The sequence below is a fragment of the Lolium perenne genome, chromosome 5 (assembly GCF_019359855.2).
Source record: "Lolium perenne isolate Kyuss_39 chromosome 5, Kyuss_2.0, whole genome shotgun sequence".
Lineage (NCBI taxonomy): Eukaryota > Viridiplantae > Streptophyta > Magnoliopsida > Poales > Poaceae > Lolium > Lolium perenne.
The window spans coordinates 244,035,224-244,054,514 of NC_067248.2; the positions used below are offsets into that span (position 1 = coordinate 244,035,224).

Genomic DNA, 19,291 nt, shown 5'->3' on the forward strand with positions numbered 1-19,291 from the left:
ATCGGCTTAAGGTCAGGAATAAAGTAAACACAAAACTCAATTACCTCCTCATTTCCATAGCCCTTGGCGATGCTTCCTTCTGGCCTAGCACGGTTACGAACATATTTCTTTAATATTCCCATGAACCTCTCGAAGGGGAACATATTGTGTAGAAATACAGGACCGAGAATGGAAATCTCTTCGACTAGGTGAACCAGGAGGTGCGTCATAATATTGAAGAAGGATGGCGGGAACACCAACTCGAAACTGACAAGACATTGGATCACATCGTTCTGTAACCGTGGTAGAACTTCTGGATTGATTACCTTCTGAGAGATTGCATTGAGGAATGCACATAGCTTCACAATGGCTACTCGAACATTTTCCGGCAGGAGCCCCCTCAAAGCAATCGGAAGCAATTGCGTCATAATCACGTGGCAGTCGTGAGACTTCAGGTTTTGGAACTTTTTCGCCGCCATGTTTATTATTCCCTTTATATTGGACGAGAATCCAGACGGGACCTTCATACTGCTCAGGCATTCAAAAAAGATGACCTTCTCTTCTTTGGTCAGAGCGTAGCTGGCACGACCTTGAAACCATTCCGGATACCGGTCATCAGGGTCTTTCAAACGTTGCTGGTCCTGCCGTGCTTCCTTTGTATCATTTGTCTTCCCATACACGTCCAAGAAGCTTAGGAGGTTCACGCAAATATTCTTCGTAACGTGCATCACGTCGATTGCAGAGCGGACTTCTAGGACTTTCCAATATTCTAGCTCCCAGAATATAGATTTCTTCTTCCACATGGCGGCGTGCCCGTCAGCTCCCTTCGGAACTGATTGTCCGCCAGGACCCTTTCCAAAGATGACTTTCAAATCGTTGACCATATCAAATACCTCAGCACCAGTGCGTTCCGCAGGCTTCGGCCGGTGATCTGCCTTGCCGTTGTAATGCTTGCCTTTCTTTCTTACTGGATGAATTTTCGGAAGAAATCGACGATGCCCAAGGTACACGTTCTTCTTACAATTTGGAAAATGTACACTTTCAGTCTCATGTAAGCAGTGCGTGCATGCATTGTATCCCTTATTTGACAGTCCCGAAAGGTTACTAAGAGCAGGCCAATCGTTGATGGTTACGAAAAGCAACGCTCGTAGGTCAAATTCCTCTTCTTTGTGCTCATCCCACACACGGACACCAGGTCTGCCCCACAGCTGTAAAAGTTCATCAACTAATGGCCTTAGGTACACATCGATGTCGTTGCTGGGTTGCTTCGGACCTTGGATGAGCACTGGCATCATAATGAACTTCCGCTTCATGCACAACCAAGGAGGAAGGTTGTAGATGCATAGAGTCATGGGCCAGGTGCTATGGCTGGAGCTCTGCTCGCCAAAAGGATTCATGCCATCTGTACTTAGACCAAATCTTATGTTCCTTTAAGGCCACTGCAAAATCTTTGAACTCTCTGTCGATCTTTCTCCATTGCGTTCCATCTGCGGGGTGTCTCAACTCCCCGTCTGACTTACGGTCCTCTTTGTGCCATCGCAACAACTTGGCATGCTCTTTGTTCCTGAAAAGACGTTTCAACCGTGGTATTATAGGAGCATACCACATCACCTTGGCGGGAACCCTCTTCCTGGGTTTCTGGCCCTCAACATCGTCACCAGGGTCATCGCCTCTGATCTTATAACGCAATGCAGTGCATACCGGGCATTCATTCAAATTCTCGTATTCACCGCGGTAGAGGATGCAGTCGTTGATGCATGCATGTATCTTCAGAACCTCTAAACCTAGAGGGCAGACAACCTTCTTTGCTTCATACGTACTGGCGGGCAACTCTTTATTCTTTGGAAACATATTCTTCAACATTTTCAGCAAGTTTTCAAATGCCGAGTCAGCTACACCTGCCTGTGCCTTCCATTTCAGCAAATCCAGTGTGCAGCCCAGCTTTTTCAGACCATCATCGCATCCGGGGTACAGCGCCTTTCTGTGATCCTCTAACATGCGATCCAAATTCTCCCTCTCATTTTCAGTTTCGCAGCGTCTCCGTGCATCAGCAATGGTCCGACCAAGATCATCAACGGGCTCATCACGTGCCTCTTCTTCACCTTCCCCTTCACCTTCAGCATCCTCCATGAAAGTATCACCGAAATGAGCAAGATAGCTTTCATCGATGAAATCATCCCCTTCTTCATCTTCTTCCATTATAACCCCTCTTTCTCCATGCTTGGTCCAACAATTATAGCTTGGCATGAAACCGTGCCGAAGCAGGTGCATGTGAACATCACTTGAGGAAGAGTAACCCTTCTGATTCTTACAGTTAACACATGGACAGATAACAAAACCCCCCTGCTTGTTCGCATTAGCCACTACGAGGAAATCTTTCAAACCTGTAGTGAACTCGCCGGAGAGTCGGTTACCGTACATCCATTGCCGATTCATCTGCATTATTATAATATAAAATATATAATTAACCATCATGCATTTGTTAAACTAACTAGCTACAAACAATATAAATTAAACAATGAACTACACACATGCATATTTTATCAATGACACACATGCATGAAAGGTTCAAGTTGCTAACCGCGATCGAGGAGGAAAAAATAAATGAGGAAGCTCAAGTGTGGCTCCAACACTTCATATCATGTTTGTTTCATGCCCTTGGGGCATTTTATCAAACACCTTGTGTGCATAAGAGGAACCAAAAGCAAACCTACACCCCCTTGTGAAGCTTGTGAAGAGAAGTGGCACCAAATGGCTAAGTGCTGTGAGCTGAGGCCCTTTTATAGGGATGGGCCTTTAGTCGCGGTTGGCCAGGCCAACCGCGACTAAAGGCCTTCGGGCCAGGCCTGAGGACCTTTAGTCGCGGTTGGCCTGGCCAACCGCGACTAAAGCCCCTCCCGTCCACCAGCTGGCCAGCGAGCGTGTTGGGCCCAGCTCTTTAGTCGCGGTTCGCCTCCTGAACCGCGACTAAAGACCCCATTAGTCGCGGTTCCTATATTTTGGCGACTAATGGGGCTGGACGGAAGGCCATTTTTCTACCAGTGTTGTGGGTAACACTGGCACGATAAGTAATATTGTATGCACAATAGAGCAAATATATATACACCTCAAACAATGTATTGCTTGGTGAAAGAATGATGTTATGTTAACCGCAAAAATTATCTGACCTTACCTTTGAACTAACATGTCCCTTCTCTTCCTCTTAATCCAGTGGTTAAGATTGATTGATATTACAATACTAATATTGAAGAGTATGGTTGGCGATGTGTCATGATAAAATGGATAATGTTGTAATCAGTGAACTTTCTAAATTAACATAGATCTTATGTACTATTTTATAACAACTAGACACAGCTCCAACTGATTGATTCGCATTTCCGTAGCCCTAATTTAGTGCATCTTTAGTTCCAAGGTAACAATGTCACACACTCCTACTTAGTTGAAGGGCCAATGGGTGATTCATCTCTGTGTTGTGTAAACTATGCAAAAGAGCGATTCAGCAACATATGTGTGGTAAGTAATGAGAAAAGGTTTTGGGTTCCACAAAGAAAAGAAAATATGTGAGGTACGTTGCTTATCTGAGTTGATATTATAGTGTGACCAAATTTAAAGTTTAGTACACACAAGCGTATATTTATGTATGTGTTTCAAAATCTGATATAATTCTGACCATAAGGATATCATGATGGCATGCCCCGTGTATGAGATGTTCCGTTTTATTTGATATGAATCAATGACTGAAGATAAAGAACGTATAAATTAAGCAATGAAGCAACTCCTCACGTCGATCTTGCTGGTGTCCAAGGGAGAAACCCTAGATGCCGGTTCTACCGCCCCTCCGCACCGCTAGGCAAAGTCTCGGTGGCGGCGGTGCCATGTTTCTCTCCCTCGCAAAGAGATCCAAGAATAAACACCTCAAACAATTTATTTCTTGGTGAAACAGCCATTTGACGTTCCTATATAAATTAACAATTTTATAATTACTACTCTCAACTATAAGGGATTCATATACATTTCTCTAACCCTAATTACATATAAAATGATAGCAATGCACACCATTGGTTGTTTGACGTTTAGAGGGTTGATAAAGATGCACCAGAAATGGACATAGTCTGTGGTGTGCAACCTATTTGTGAGAAAGGCAATACCGAAAACTATTTGCGCGTTGTATGGATTTTACGAACAGAAAAAATAAAACAAGTATGAAAAAGTTCAGGTGTGCAAAACAAGCAAGCATTTGTGCATATTTAAAAAAAAGGAATGTAGAAAAAATTCCTGATATACTATTGCTTTTCGCTAATCATGTACTTCTTGCTAGTTATTGCTACATTAAAAACAATCGCTAAAAAGACACGTTAAAGCTCTCATCATTCAAACAACAAAAAATGTGTATTTTGATTTTTTTTATCATATACCAACTCGTATTTTATTAAGACACAGCTAAATCACCAGGACGGGTTTGTTACAGAGCTAGTCTTAGGGTTTATCCTAATGTCCACGGGGCTTTTCTTTCCTAGAGAACAAAATAACGCGGGAAAAAGGTCTGTCACTTGGGGCCTCCATGGCCCAATCAAGTGGAGCCCAATCATCACTCTTAAGCACGGGAAGGTGCCTTTTGGATTTTCGCAGCAGATTTCGCAGACCCCTCACGCGTTTCTTGTCACTGGCCGCTTACCCAGACCGCGTCACGCAAAACTATAAAAGAGCACACAACACACTACACTCACTCAAATACTCCAGCTCAACCCCAATCTCTCCTCACAGTCCACAGTCCACCGTAAGCTAAAGCCAGCAAGCGCCGACCATCTTCATCAAGGCATGGACATGACCGGCTCCGAGCAATGGAGTTCCCCTTCCTTGTCGTCATCCTCGCACGAGCAAGGGGCGGCGGTGTGGGTGACCCCGCCGAAGCGCCCCGCGGGGAGGACCAAGTTCAAGGAGACGCGCCACCCGGTGTACCGCGGCGTTCGGCGCCGCGGCAACGCCGGCCGATGGGTGTGCGAGGTGCGCGTGCCCGGCCAGCGCGGCGAGCGGCTCTGGCTCGGTACCTACCTCACCGCCGAGTCTGCCGCGCGTGCGCACGACGCCGCCATGCTCGGGCTGCTCGGGCACTCGGCCTCCGCCTGCCTCAACTTCGCCGACTCCGCGTCGCGCCTCCGCATGCCGCAGGCGCTGTCCGATTTGGCGGCCGTCCGACGCGCGGCCCTCGCCGCCGTCGCGGGCTTCCTGCGCCGTGAGGCCGCCAGCGGTGCTGCCACCGTCCCAGAAGAGGAGGCCATCTTCAGCGCGTCCGCAGACAATGCCGACAGCTCGTCGGCGACTGTGCAGCCTTATGCCGATGGCGATGGGACATTCGAGGTGCCGGCCGCTCTGGGCAGCGACATGTTCGAGCTGGACATGTCCGGGGAAATGGACCTGGGCACGTACTACGCGGACCTCGCGGAGGGACTGCTGCTGGACCCGCCGCCGCCCGAGCACACCAGCGCGTGCTGGGACACCGGAGACGGCGGAGCTGACCCCGCGCTCTGGAGCTACTGAATACTCTACCCAGCAGCTTTGACCATGGGAATGGAACAAATTAAGCACTGGAGCTGCTCCCGGTCAGCATAATAAAATCTGTTGAACTTAAACGCATCAAATCATATGACATGCATGCAAGCGATGCAGTTCTAAGCATCACACAGGAGAAAGAAAATGACACATGAGATGACGAGAGGACATCACTGCTGGATGAATAGTGGACTAGTGACGATGATCCCGGACAAACAGACGGACAGCGAGAGGATTCCAAAAAAAAAAGGGTACTATCACTTTATGTGTGGTGACTATAAGAGCATCCCCACTCGTTGGCGCTCCCCACGCCCAAATCCGGCGAAATTTTTGTCCGGATTGGAGGAAGATTTGGCGTGGGGGGCAGTATATTTCCAGTCGTGTGCTCCCCAAGCGGCGTTTCTCGGGGAAAAAGAGGACGGCTCGGGGAATCCGGACGAAAGAGGAGACACGTGGGCGTGGGCGGTTGGTTTAGCTTCATCCGGAGTCCCCGAGCGCTCCCCGGGGGGCCGGGGATGGCATGGGGAGTCCGGACGAAAATAGGCTCAAATCCGGATCAAAACGAGGAACCGGGGGCCTGACTGGGCCGTTTTTCGCCGTCCGGATGAAAAAAAGTGGCCGTGGGGGCTCTGCGGGGAGACGAGTGGAGATGCTCTAACTGGCAACCACACGAGAAAGATCAACGCCTGTTAATCAGACAGAGGTGGTCCAAGTACGCTAATTCAGAAGGTGTGGCTTAGGCCCATCCAGTCTACTGGATCCTTGGGATCTTTTCCAGATTTCATGTCGAAATCATCATGGCCACGCGAGCTGACGCGGCGATTCAGTCCAGCTCTGCGCGTCCCAGCTTCCTAAATCGCGGGGCCACAAGGCGAGATGGCCAGAGCTAGCTGACGTGCCAGGTACTTTTTTCTTTCTGGAAGATGACATGTCAAGTTAGACACTTTAAGATGTGTGACTATGGAAATGATTACTCTCAATCAAAAGGATATTTTCTGTTATTGATTGTGACATTTTCACCTCTCAATCAAAGCGGCGGACACTGGAACACTAAGTCATTGCACAAGTCTGTTGGGCACCAAGCGACTACTCGTCATGTGTAATTTTATCCTCTATACCCGTCCATGGACTTCGCTTTCCTCATCGGTGCTCGCACCACCACGGTATGCCGTGGCCGTTGCCGTCGGATAAAAAAAGTTCAATGGGACACAACATCCAGTGTACCTCGACGTGTGAACCTAGGCATTGAAGGAACATAAGGACCGGTTGTTAGAGCATCTCCACTCGTCCCCCCGAACAGGTCCCCGGCGAGCTTTTTTTACATCTGGACGGCGTAAATCGGTCCAGTCGCGCCCCCGGTTCCTCGTTTTCGTCCGGATTTGGCCCTTCATCCATCCGGCGAGCCCACGCCATCCCCGGCCCCCCGGGGCGCGCTCGGGGACTCCGGACGAAAGATTTTGGCGCGAAACGTTGTGTGGACCCGCGTAGTCGGCGACTGGAAAACCAAATCCTGTCGATTTTCCCTCCAATTTTCTTGCATATCCCCATTCTCTCCAATTTGCTTGCATATCCCCATTCTCTCCCGCCGAAATTGGCCAATCTCCTCGTCTTCCAGTTCCAGTTCCCGGCGGCGTCTTCTCGTCCACCACCACTCTCCTCCTCGTCTTCTCGTCCACCACAATGCCGCCGAAGGCGCCGACGAGGAAGATGCGGGCGAAGAAGACGAAGCCGCCGGGCATGTCGAACGCCGAGTGGGCGGCGGACGAGAAACGGCGCGAGGTGGAAACAAGTGGCAGGGCGGAGAGGGTGAAAAGAGCCGCCGCCAAGAGGGCGGCGGCGGCGGCCCAGGACGAACAAGCGAGGATGATCAGCATGGCCATGAGCGGCGGCAGCATGTTCCCCGGCCAATGGCCGACGCAAGGTACAACCAGTTCCCCGTCGTCCTTCTCCCCTTCGCTGTACTCGCCGTCGCCGACTGCCGTGTTCCAAGAGGGCGCCTACGTCCAACCGTCCAGGTCCACGCCGTCGCCGCCCGAGCTTGACGTCGGCGGCGGCGGCCAGTTCGAGGGCACCTCGCCGGCCCTGCGACGAGGGCCGCTCCCGTTCGATGCGACGGCGGCGCCGAACGAAGAGGAGATCCACGAGATGATCACCTCCGGCTCCATGGCCGCCGCTGCGAGCCCGGGGTTCTTCATGGCCGCCGCCGCTGCGTGCCCGGGGTTCTTCACGCAAGAGGAGGCGAGGGCGACGGCAGCTGTGGCGGCGCGCAACGAGCATCGGGAGGATGTTGTCGACGGAAGCCAAGCCGTCGAAGAAGAAGACGAGGAAGAAGAAGAGCCAACACAAGCCGCCGCCAACCTGTCGAAGGGGAAGAAGAAGAGGAAGAAGGACTCGCCGCCTGCCGAACCGCGTATCAAATGGACGCCGAAGGAAGAGGAGTGCCTCGCCGAAGCTTGGATGACCGTGTCCACGAACGGCATAATCGGGGCCAATCAGTCGTTCGACACATACTGGCTTCGAGTGAGGCAGGCGTACGAGGAGCGCAAACTCGTCGATCCCTACTTCAACAAGACGACATGAACGTGTACCGGGGAGACAAGGCAATGGCCACCCATTGGGGGATCATGCAGACGGCGTGCAACAAATGGCACGGCATACAGGAGGAGGTCGACAAACGGCCGATCAGCGGCCAGGACTTGGAGCAAAAGGTATGCTCCGTCGACCCTGCATCACCGAGGTACATCGTCGTTAGCTGACCCGTATCGCCGTGCTCTTTTTTCCCCAGCTGCGCCGAGCTTTGGACATGTACACGGACGACACCGGCCTGCAGTTCAAGTTCCTCAACGTCTACGCCCGCCTCGAGAACTGCGAGAAGTGGAAGGAAACTCGCACGACCCTCTCGAAGAGCAAGACCGAGCAGTACAACCCCGATGCTCCGGCGGCTTGCGCGGCGGAAGGGCGCCCTGAAATCGGCCAGAAGAAGCTGAAAGCGCTCAAACGGACGGACAATCCCGCCGACAGGATGCAGGCGTCGATCGACAAGTGCTGGGCCGACTTGAGGTCACACGCCGACGGGAGGAACGACAAGTTCGACGGCAGGTGGCGGGAGATGCTCGCCAACCAAGGCGTCCGGATCGCCCTGCTGAAGACGACGGCGGCGGCGAAGAAGAGGAACACAGACTTGGCGTTCCTGATGGGCGGCGGCGACATGGAACTGATGGACGAGGAGACGAGGAATTGGTACCAGGGCCACCGCAGCGACATCCTCCGAGCCCCTCCGGCTAGTCCTTCGTCGTCTCCGCCGGCTCCTACCTCGTCTACCTCACCATCTACCTCGTCGACTGCGGCTGCTTCGACGTCCACTGCCGCTGCTTCCTCGTCGGCCGCCGCAGCCGCTTCGGCCACGGCGTGTGAGGAAACTGGTCCGTCGGACACCGCCGTGCCGGCCGGGACTGCCGACGAGCCTGTCTCCGTGTAATTTCCCTCCGATCGCCGATCTGTGGCTGATCCTTTTGCTCCTTTTGCCGATCAACTGGCCGTACTTGTAGCGCGGGACGGCGATTTGTTTGAATTTAAACTCTATCCGCCGAACTCTGGGTGGACGACTGGAAATACGGTACTCCCCACGACTTAATTTCGTCCAATCCGGCGGATGTTTCGTCCGGATTTGGGCGTGGGGAGCGCCAACGAGTGGGGATGCTCTTACATCCTGATCCACCCAAGTTCGAGTCTCTCTGCTCACATTCTTGGTTTACCAGACGCTTTGCTCATTTAAGTTCGGGGGATTCTTTCCCCTCCAGCATCCTTTAGATCTTGTTCGGTTAGTACACTTCTCAAACGTATTGAACTGGATTGAGAGGGGTTGGCGAGAATTTTTGAAACCATGCCAACTCTCTTTTGAACCTTTGAAACCGAATAAGGCCTTAACCTGAATAGAAAAAAAATACTATTTGGAGAAGTGATGAGCTCCCGTGATGCAATAGGCGACGTGGGCGTCCTGCCCGATGCCAGTCCGGCGACCGGCACCTGCTCTCCTACGCTCCTCTCACCCGTCTACTCCAACCCACCACATGACACCATGCCTCCCTGTTGGCCGCTCCGCTCCTTGGCAGCTGCTCCCTGGAAGGTCCCCTGCCTGGGGCTGGCGCCACCGTCAGATCGCGCCGCGGCACCATCATTTGTAGTTGCCCGCGAGGTGAGGTTTTCCAGAGCTTCGTCTCCACTCGTTTCTCTTCCTTCCTCTCCTTCTCGCCCACGATCCCTGTTGTGTCGGGTGAGATCTAGGTCACACCTCCATTCACCTCGCCGTTCTTTACCGAAGCAACGATTGGGAGTATCCTCTCTTTCTTCTTTTGTGGCACCGAGGATTCTCTTTCCGCTACAGCCACCGGCGACTGGATCTTCCATGTCGTCGTCGCGTCGCCCGCCGTCCCCTCCTTCCTCTTGCTTGCCGGGCGAAAGCACTGCGCGCGTCTCAACCTCGGGTTCCATCGATCGTCTGCTCGTGCCTCGTTGGCAGCTGCTGACCTGGCCACCACGGCCCTACCTGTCTGCGGCGTTGGGTCAAAGAAGCGCCGTCGCAACATCCCTACATGGTCACGCCATCCCGCGTCCTCGGTAGGGTTTGGTGGTGAGGGGTTACTACCCCTGCCTCGCGCGCAAAAATTTGATACCCACCCCTCTCTGATCGACGTTCCGTCAGAGGTCACCTCCTCCATCAAGGAAAGCGCATGCTCTGCGCCCCTACTCCCCTACGCTAGAGCTCCGCGCTCAGCCCATGCCGCCCTCGAGCCCAGCGCCCCTGGATCTCCGGTCGCGGCTGCCTCCGCCGAGATCAATGCTCCTGCCTCCCCACCCTCCGCCCGCTCCTACTTGGACGCATCCAAATGCCCTCCAGCACCCACCCCTGCCACACCGTGCGCCCCATTCAAAACCATAAACCTTAGTTTGGACGGGTGCTTCCGCTGTCTTTCCACCTTGCACCAAGTCCGTGAGTGGCGTGACCCTACTCGCTGCCGTGGGTGCGGCCGCTCCGGCCACCGCCTCCGCGAGTGCACCATGCCATTCCCCTAGCCCACGTTCGTCCTCACTGTCACCACTCCCCCACCACCTGCTGCCGCACGCCGCCGCCGCCGCGCCACTCCCTACCCCTCCGCGCTGCCGTCCCCGCTCCCCTTCCCCTCGGGATCTCACCGCACGCGTTCGTCCTCCCCGGTGAGCCGCTGCGGCATCCTCTTTGAGGTTGGAGAATCGTCCCAGACTGCGGCCGCCCCTGCCCGAGGTTTTAATGCCGCCGGGAGACATGGAGGCCGCGCGCCGCATGGCCGTAGTGTTCATCGAAGGTCTCCCGCCTTTCTCCTCTCCGGCAGCAGCCTTCGCGGAAGCCATGTTCCTCGAACTCCCTAGCCTGTACGTCACCGGTGTGGGATCTTACATTGGCGACCACTACGCCAAGTTTCTGTCCGAGGAGGACCGTGAGCTGGCCATGCTGCACCAACCCTTCCACTTGGACGGTGCCACTTTTCGCCTCGTCCGCGAGGAGGAGGCTGATAGGATCTACTGCGACATGCAGTGGGTCACGCTCGTCCTTGCCCGACATGTCCACGTCGAGCACCTGAGCCATCTCAACATGGCCGTCTCCTTCAGCTGCTTCGGCGAAACTCTCGAGGTAGACGCTGCCTCCCTGTCTGGTGCTGACTACGCCACGATGCGCTCCATGGTTTGCCTCAAGCACGAACGCTACGTTCATGCGGAGGTACTGATGTTGCCCGCTCCTTGGGGATCTCGCCTCATCTCCCTGCACAAGGTGCGTGTCTGGCGCCTCTGTGACTCCTACAACAGCGATGGCAAGTATGCTCCCTTGTTTCCTCCTCCGTTGCCGCCTCTGTACCAGCGGCATCTGGGAGCCCTGCCGCTAGCTCCCGCGCGTCTCCCACCAGCTCCACCTGATGATGACGAATCTCGTGGTGACCCCGGTCTCGGTGGACACGACAAGGCCCCCGACACCCACGTAGCTCTGATGGCCATTCTGGACAGCGTGGCTAGCTCCCCCGCCCTTGGGCCTCCATCTCCACCAACGTCCACCTCGTCGTCGTCCTCGATCACCATCTCCTGGTGCTCGCTGCTTTGGGTCTAAGGACGCTACCAGTTCTCTGAGATCCGGCCCGCCCCTGGCTTTCACCAGACTCCACGGCGAGTGAGCTGGAGCCAGACGTGGTCGCATCTGCTCCCGCGGCTTCCCCTGCTGTCACACCTTCTCCCAAGATCAAGCGCAACTATCGCCTCGCCCTCAAAGAACCCGCCCACTACGAACCTGCCGATCTGAGGGCGATGAAGCTGCGCGGTCTCAAGGATGCCCTCAGGAGCTGCACCACGGCCCTGCAGAAGCAGGTCCTCAAAGATGGTGCCCTGACGGCCCATGCAAAACCCCTCCGCAAGCGTGTTGTCGCTTCCCTCGCCGCCACCATCGGCGCCTCCGCTCCATCAGTGTGTGCCGGTGATGATGCGTAGCGATCTCCTGCCCTTCCGTCGCATGGACGGACATGATCGTCGCTCCGCTCGACGCCTCGCGCCCGTGCCATGTGGTTCTACCTGTACCTCTTTTTGCTGCATGTTAGCTTTAGGTTATGTCTGTCTGTTCAAAGTCGTGTGCTTTTTTTCGTGGTGCGTGTGTGTAACCTGGTGGCGCTTCCCTTCTACTGTCATCTCCCCTATAAACCCTGTGTAACCCTTGGTGCCACTTCTTATGATGATTAGTGTTTTTCGTGATGTCAAGATGGAGACTTGGAATACTCAAGGGCTCGGTTGCCTCAAAAAGAGACCCCTTGTTCATGATGCTGTTTCGAACTCCTCCCCTTCGATCATGTGCATCCAACAAACTAAGCTTAATTTCCTCTGTGGATAGCTTCTGCATCGCCTCTTTCCTGCCTGCCCCTCTTTCGTCGTTCTCCACCGTCGACGCGATCGGCAGCAGCGGAGGCATCCTCATGGCTTGGGATCCGTCGCTGTTCACCCTTGTGTCCTCCCACCGCACGCGCTACATGCTTACCACCACCCTCCAATCTTCCCTCTCCGATCTCACTTTCGCCGTCACCAATGTGTATGCTCTAGCCGATCACTCCCTCTCTTCTGTGTTCCTATCTAAACTAGAAAGCCTTGGGCCGCTCTTCCCTCTTCCATGGCTGATCATTGTAGATTTTAACCTCCTCCGCAGCCCTGGGGGCAAGAACAACGCCCATTTCGACCTTGGCCTAGCCTCCAATTTCAACGATGCCATCCGTAACCTCGCCCTTTTCGAGGTGCCTTTGCTCGACAAGTTATATACCTGGTCAAACAAACGTGCTGACCCTATCCTCGCCCGGCTAGATCGAGCACTTTTAACCAAGCCTGGAACATCGCCCTCCCCAACTTCTCTCTCACCTCTCTACCCCGCGGCACATCCGATCATGTTCCCCTCCTCGTCACGGCCTCTACCCTTATCCCTCGCTCGCCTTGTTTCCGTTTTGAGAACAGTTGGCTCACGGACCCCCTCTTCCTCCCCACCGCCCTCCCTGCGTGGCTCGCTCCTGCCCACAATGATGATGCGGCTAGCGATCTGACGGCTCGCCTGAATCCTTCCACATGGCGGCCAAGGTTTGGAAACGCTCACATAAATTCAATCCGCTCTTCAAAAATAATTGCAAATTCTTGATTGACCTTTTTTATCTGCTTGAGGAATCTCGCTCCCTCTCCTCGGAGGAGGGTGCGCTCCGTGTCGTCTATAGGACAACCTTGGAGAGACTCGTTATTGCTCGTGCTGCTCACTCGAAACAGCCGGGGAAATTTCACGCAATCATCGAGGGCGATGAAAATTCCAAGTTTTTCCATGCCCGTGCCTCGCAAAGGATGCGGCGCAATTCCATCCGCGTCCTCGACGTGAGCGGCTTCATGGTGGCCTCTCATAACGCCAAGGCCGCTGCCCTGTTCTCCTTCTACAACAACCTGTTGGGGCGGCGGACGACGGTGCACTGGGACTTCGACGTCGTGGAGCTGTACTCCAACTGCCCTCGGGTCAAAGGCGAGGCCTTGATTGGGCCGTTTTCGGCCCACAAGCCGGAGGCTGCGGTGTTCTCTCTCGACCGCAAGAGCGCTCCTGGGCCCGACGGTTTCGGGCCTGGTTTCTACCGGGCGGCCTGGGCCACATCCCGTCCATCCCTCGCTCGCCTATTTGAAGCCTTCCACTCCCGCGCAGTCAATTTGGAGAGGATCAACAGAGCGCACATTGTCCTCCTCCCCACGCACGATGGCGTGCTCTCACCGGCTTCCTTCCGACTGGTCTCTCTGCATAACTGCTCGATGTCGATCAGACAGGGTTCCTCCCCGGGCGAAGTATCTCAGAAAAATTTGTCTATGCGACAGAACTAGTCCAAACTTGCTTCTGTTGCAGGGCTCCGATGGTCGTCTTCAAGCTTGACTTCGCCAAGGCATTCGACTCTGTCAGCTGGTCCAGCCTCCACTCCATCATGCTCGCCCGTGGCTTCCCCGTGTTATGGTGCAACTGGCTTGACAATATCTTCACCTCCTCGCGCTCAGCGGTTCTCCTCAACGGCGTGCCTGGCAGATGGATTTGGTGCGTCAAGGGCTTGGGGCAAGGCGATCCCCTGTCACCATACCTCTTCCTCATCGTCGCCAACGTGCTCCAGCGGTTGGTTCGCCGCGACCATGTACTCCTGCACCCCCTGGTTGACAATGCTCTATGCCATGCGCTTCAATATACCGACGACACCATCCTCATCCTGCGCGCGGACGTCTCCGTTGCGTGCCGTTTGAAGCTCATCCTCGAATAGTTCGAGCATGCAACAGGGCTGGCTATCAATTACGAGAAGAGCATCCTGGTGCCGATGCATGCCGACCCTATGACTCTCAAAGGCATACAATCTGCGCTCAATTGCCACGTCGAGGGGTTCCCGCAGACTTACCTCGGGCTGCCACAGTCTACCAAGAAGCTCTGATTGGCGGCTTTCAACCCGCTCATCGCCAAAATGGACAAGTATCTATCGGCCTGGTGTGCCCTCCTACTCTCTGCCGGCGGGCGTCTTGTCCTCCTCAATGTTGTGCTCGATGCCCTGCCCACTGATACGTCTCAAACGTATCTATAATTTCTTATGTTCCATGCTAGTTTTATGACAATACTCACATGTTTAATATACACTTTATATCATTTTGATGCATTTTCCAGCACTAATCTATTAACAAGATGCTGAAGCGCCAGTTCCTGTTTTCTGTTGTTTTTGGTTTCAGAAATCCTACACAGGAAATATTCTCAGAATTGGACGAAACAAAAGCCCACGGTCTTATTTTCCACGGAGCCTTCCAGAAGTCCGAAGAGGAGACGAAGGGGGCCATGAGGAGCCCACACCATAGGGGGCGCGGGCCACCCCTTGACTGCGCTGCCAGGTGGGGACCCCACCTCGGGACTCCACCGACTCTGCCCCTTCGCCTATTTATTCTCTCTGTCGCGAAAACCCTATTACCGAGAGTCACGATACGAGAAAAGTTCCAGAGACGCCGTCGCCGCCAATCCCATCTCGGGGGATTCAGGAGATCGCCTCCGGCACCCTGCCGGAGAGGGGAATCATCACTGGAGGACTCTACATCACCATGCCCGCCTCTGGACTGATGCGTGAGTAGTTCATTCTTGGACTATGAGTCCATAGCAGTAGCTAGATGGTTGTCTTCTCCTCTTGTGCTATCATGTTTAGATCTTGTGAGCTGCCTATCATGATCAAGATCATCTATTTGTAATGCTACATGTTATGTTTGTTGGGATCCGATGAATATGGAATACTATGTCAAGTTGATTATTGATCTATCATATATGTGTTGTTTATGATCTTGCATGCTCTCCGTTGCTAGTAGAGGCTCCCCCGCCTTTAGTCGCGGTTGCTTACGAACCGCGACTAAAGGTCCGTCCACGTGGGCGGCTAGCGTGCGCCTGGGCGAAGGACCTTTAGTCCCGGTTTGTGTCCCCAACCGGGACTAAAGGCTATTTCGTTAATTTTTTTTAATTCATTTGGGTTTCTAATTTTTTTTCACTCCGTTTTTTTTCTATTTTTTTTTCAGAATTTTTATTATTTCAGTTATTTGCATAGCTTAGTCTCTATCTCTAACTACACTTATCTCTAGTCAAATTACTTACTCGTGGTCAAACTTCCCGCTCGGTCACCCATCCTCCCACTACACCTCTAGCACGCTTAACTTCCGAGTTCCATTCCGTCCCGCTGATGACCTACAAGTATAGGGGGTGTATCGTAGTACTTTCGATAAATAAAAGTGTCGAACCCAACGAGGAGCAGAAGGTGTTGACAAGCAGTTTCGATGAAGGATTCACTGTAAATGCTCACAAACAAGTATTCAGGGGGTTTTGGTATAGCAGATAAATAAAGTACGAGTAAGTAAAATGCGAGAGTAATAATTGCAGCGAGTGGGCCAATCCTTTTTAGCACAAAGGACAAGCCGTTTTGTTTACTTATAATGATCAAACGTTCTTGAGGACACACGGGAATTTAGTCTAGTGCTTTCGCTTCATATAGCTGATTAATCTTCATTGTTTTGATAAGTGATGTGTGGGTGAACCTATGCTAATGCACCGCCCTTCCTAGGACTAATACATACTTGTGATTATACCCCTTGCAAGCATCCTCAACTACAAGAAAGTAATTAAGATAAATCTAACCACAACCTTAAACTCTTAGATCCTGCTATCCCTCCTGCATCGATATACCAACGGGGGTTTAGGTTGATGTCACTCCGGCAACCCCACAATTAGAAAACGAATACAAGATGTATTCCCCTAGGCCCATAAAGGTGAAGTATCATGTAGTCGACGTTCACATGACACCACTAGAAGAATAACACCACAACTTAAATATCAAACCATTGAATATTACCCAACATAATTCACTACTAACATTTAGACTTCACCCATGTCCTCAAGAACTAAACGAACTACTCACGAGACATCATATGGAACATGATCAGAGGTGATATGATGATGAATAACAATCTGAACATAAACCTTGGTTCAATGGTTTCACTCAATAGCATCAATAACAAGCAGTAATCAATATCGGGAGAGTTTCCCCTATCAAACAATCAAGATTCAACCCTAGATGTTACAGCGGTGACGAGGTGCAGCGGTGGAGATGGCGGTGATGATGATGGAGATGATGGTGATGATGATCCCAATGATGTCCAGCTCGATGACGGTGACGATGGCGTCGATTTCCCCCTCCGGGAGGGAATTTCCCCGGCAGATTTCAGCCTGCCGGAGAGCTCTTTTCACTATGGTGTTTTCTGCCCCGCAGAGGCGGCTGTGACTCTTCGCGACTATCCCCTCAATCTTAGGTTTTCGGGACGAAGAAGTACGCGAAGGAGAGGCGGCAGAAGGGGGCTGTGGGCCCCTGCTGCTTGTGACGGTAAAGCACACGTCCGTTGGGAACCCCAAGAGGAAGGTATGATGCGTACAGCGGAAACTTTTACCCTCAGTAAGAAACCAAGGTTATCGAACCAGTAGGAGTCAAGAAGCACGTTGAAGGTTGATGGCGGCGGAGTGTAGTGCGGCGCAACACCAGGGATTCCGGCGCCAACGTGGAACCTGCACAACACAACCAAAGTACTTTGCCCCAACTTAACAGTGAGGTTGTCAATCTCACCGGCTTGCTGTAACAAAGGATTAGATGTATAGTGTGGATGATGATGTTTGCAGAAAACAGTAGAACGAGTATTGCAGTAGATTGTATTCGATGTAAAGAATGGACCGGGGTCCACAGTTCACTAGAGGTGTCTCTCCCATAAGATAAATAGCATGTTGGGTGAACAAATTACAGTTGGGCAATTGACAAATAAAGATGGCATGACAATGCACATACATGTTATGATGAGTAGTGTGAGATTTAATTGGGCATTACGACAAAGTACATAGACCGCTATCCAGCATGCATCTATGCCTAAAAAGTCCACCTTCAGGTTATCATCCGAACCCCTTCCAGTATTAAGTTGCAAACAACAGACAATTGCATTAAGTATGGTGCGTAATGTAATCAACAAATACATCCTTAGACATAGCATTGATGTTTTATCCCTAGTGGCAACAGCACATCCACAACCTTAGAACTTTCTGTCACTGTCCCAGATTTAATGGAGGCATGAACCCACTATCGAGCATAAATACTCCCTCTTGGAGTTACAAGTAACGACTTGGCTAGAGCCTCTACTAATAACGGAGAGCATGCAAGATCATAAACAACACATAGATGATAGATTGATAATCAACATAACATAGCATTCAATATTCATCGGATCCCAACAAACGCAACATATAGCATTACAAATAGATGATCTTGATCATGTTAGGCAGCTCACAAGATCTAACAATGATAGCACAATGAGGAGAAGACGACCATCTAGCTACTGCTATGGACCCATAGTCCAGGGGTGAACTACTCACACATCACTCCGGAGGCGACCATGGCGGTGAAGAGTCCTCCGGGAGATGATTCCCCTCTCCGGCAGGGTGCCGGAGGCGATCTCCTGAATCCCCCGAGATGGGATTGGCGGCGGCGTCTCTGGAAGGTTTTCCGTATCGTGGCTCTCGGTACTGGAGTTATTATTGACGAAGGCTTATGTAGGCGGAAGGGTAGGTCAGGGGGCGCCACGAGGGCCCCACACGCTAGGGCCGCGCGGCCCAAGCCCTGGCCGTGCCGCCCTGTTGTGTGGGCGCCTCGTCGCCCCACTTCGTTTCCCTTTCGGACTTCTGGAAGCTTCGTGGAAAAATAAGATCCTGGGCGTTGATTTCGTCCAATTCCGAGAATATTTCCTTACTAGGATTTCTGAAACCAAAAACAGCAGAAACAAAGAATCGGCTCTTCGGCATCTTGTTAATAGGTTAGTGCCGGAAAATGCATAAATATGATATAAAGTATGTATAAAACATGTAGGTATTGTCATAAAACAAGCATTGAACATAAGAAATTATCGATACGTTGGAGACGTATCAGCATCCCCGAGCTTAGTTCCTACTCGTCCCGACTAGGTAAACGATAACAAAGATAATTTCTGAAGTGACATGCTATCATAATCTTGATCAATACTATTGTAAGCACATGTAATGAATGCAGCGATTCAGAGCAATGGTAAAGACAATGAGTAAACAATTGAATCATATAGCAAAGACTTTTCATGAATAGTACTTTCAAGACAAGCATCAATAAGTCTTGCATAAGAGTTAACTCATAAAGCAATAAATTCTAAATAAAGGCATTGAAGCAACACAAAGGAAGATTAAGTTTCAGCGGTTTCTTTCAACTTGTAACATGTATATCTCATGGATATTGTCAACATAAAGTAATATAATAAGTGCAATAAGCAAGTATGTAAGAATCAATGCACAGTTAACACAAGTGTTTGCTTCTTGAGATGGAAGGAAGTGGGTAAACTGACTCAACATAAAAGTAGAAGAATGGCCCTTCGCAGAGGGAAGCATTGATTGCCATATTTGTGCTAGAGCTTTTATTTTGAAAACAAGAAACAATTTTGTCAATGGTAGTAATAAATCATATGCATTATGTAAATTATATCCTACAAGTTGCAAGCCTCATGCATAGATTACCAATAGTGCCCGCACCTTGTCCTAATTAGCTCGGATTTACATGGATTATCATCGCAATACATATGTTTTAACCAAGTATCACAAAGGGGTACCTCTATGCCGCCTGTACAAAGG

The 19,291-nt window shown here is 51.7% G+C and overlaps 3 protein-coding genes across 3 annotated transcripts; all 3 read left to right on the plus strand.

The window, feature by feature from the left end:
- Positions 1 to 4,725: 4,725 nt before the first annotated feature.
- Positions 4,726 to 6,587, plus strand: LOC127302498 (dehydration-responsive element-binding protein 1H-like). Its single transcript, XM_051332963.2, has one exon. The coding sequence runs from the start codon at positions 4,798 to 4,800 to the stop codon at positions 5,515 to 5,517; it is 720 nt and encodes a 239-aa protein (XP_051188923.1). The 5' UTR covers positions 4,726 to 4,797; the 3' UTR covers positions 5,518 to 6,587.
- A 500-nt stretch (positions 6,588 to 7,087) lies between these two features.
- LOC127302499 (uncharacterized) lies at positions 7,088 to 8,454 on the plus strand. The gene is made up of 2 exons (XM_051332964.2): positions 7,088 to 8,237; positions 8,315 to 8,454. The coding sequence occupies exon 1, from the start codon at positions 7,210 to 7,212 to the stop codon at positions 8,107 to 8,109; it is 900 nt and encodes a 299-aa protein (XP_051188924.1). The 5' UTR covers positions 7,088 to 7,209; the 3' UTR covers positions 8,110 to 8,237; positions 8,315 to 8,454.
- A 5,507-nt stretch (positions 8,455 to 13,961) lies between these two features.
- On the plus strand, positions 13,962 to 14,354 carry LOC139831782 (secreted RxLR effector protein 78-like). The gene has a single exon (XM_071821114.1). The coding sequence runs from the start codon at positions 13,962 to 13,964 to the stop codon at positions 14,352 to 14,354; it is 393 nt and encodes a 130-aa protein (XP_071677215.1).
- The last annotated feature ends 4,937 nt before the right edge of the window (positions 14,355 to 19,291 follow it).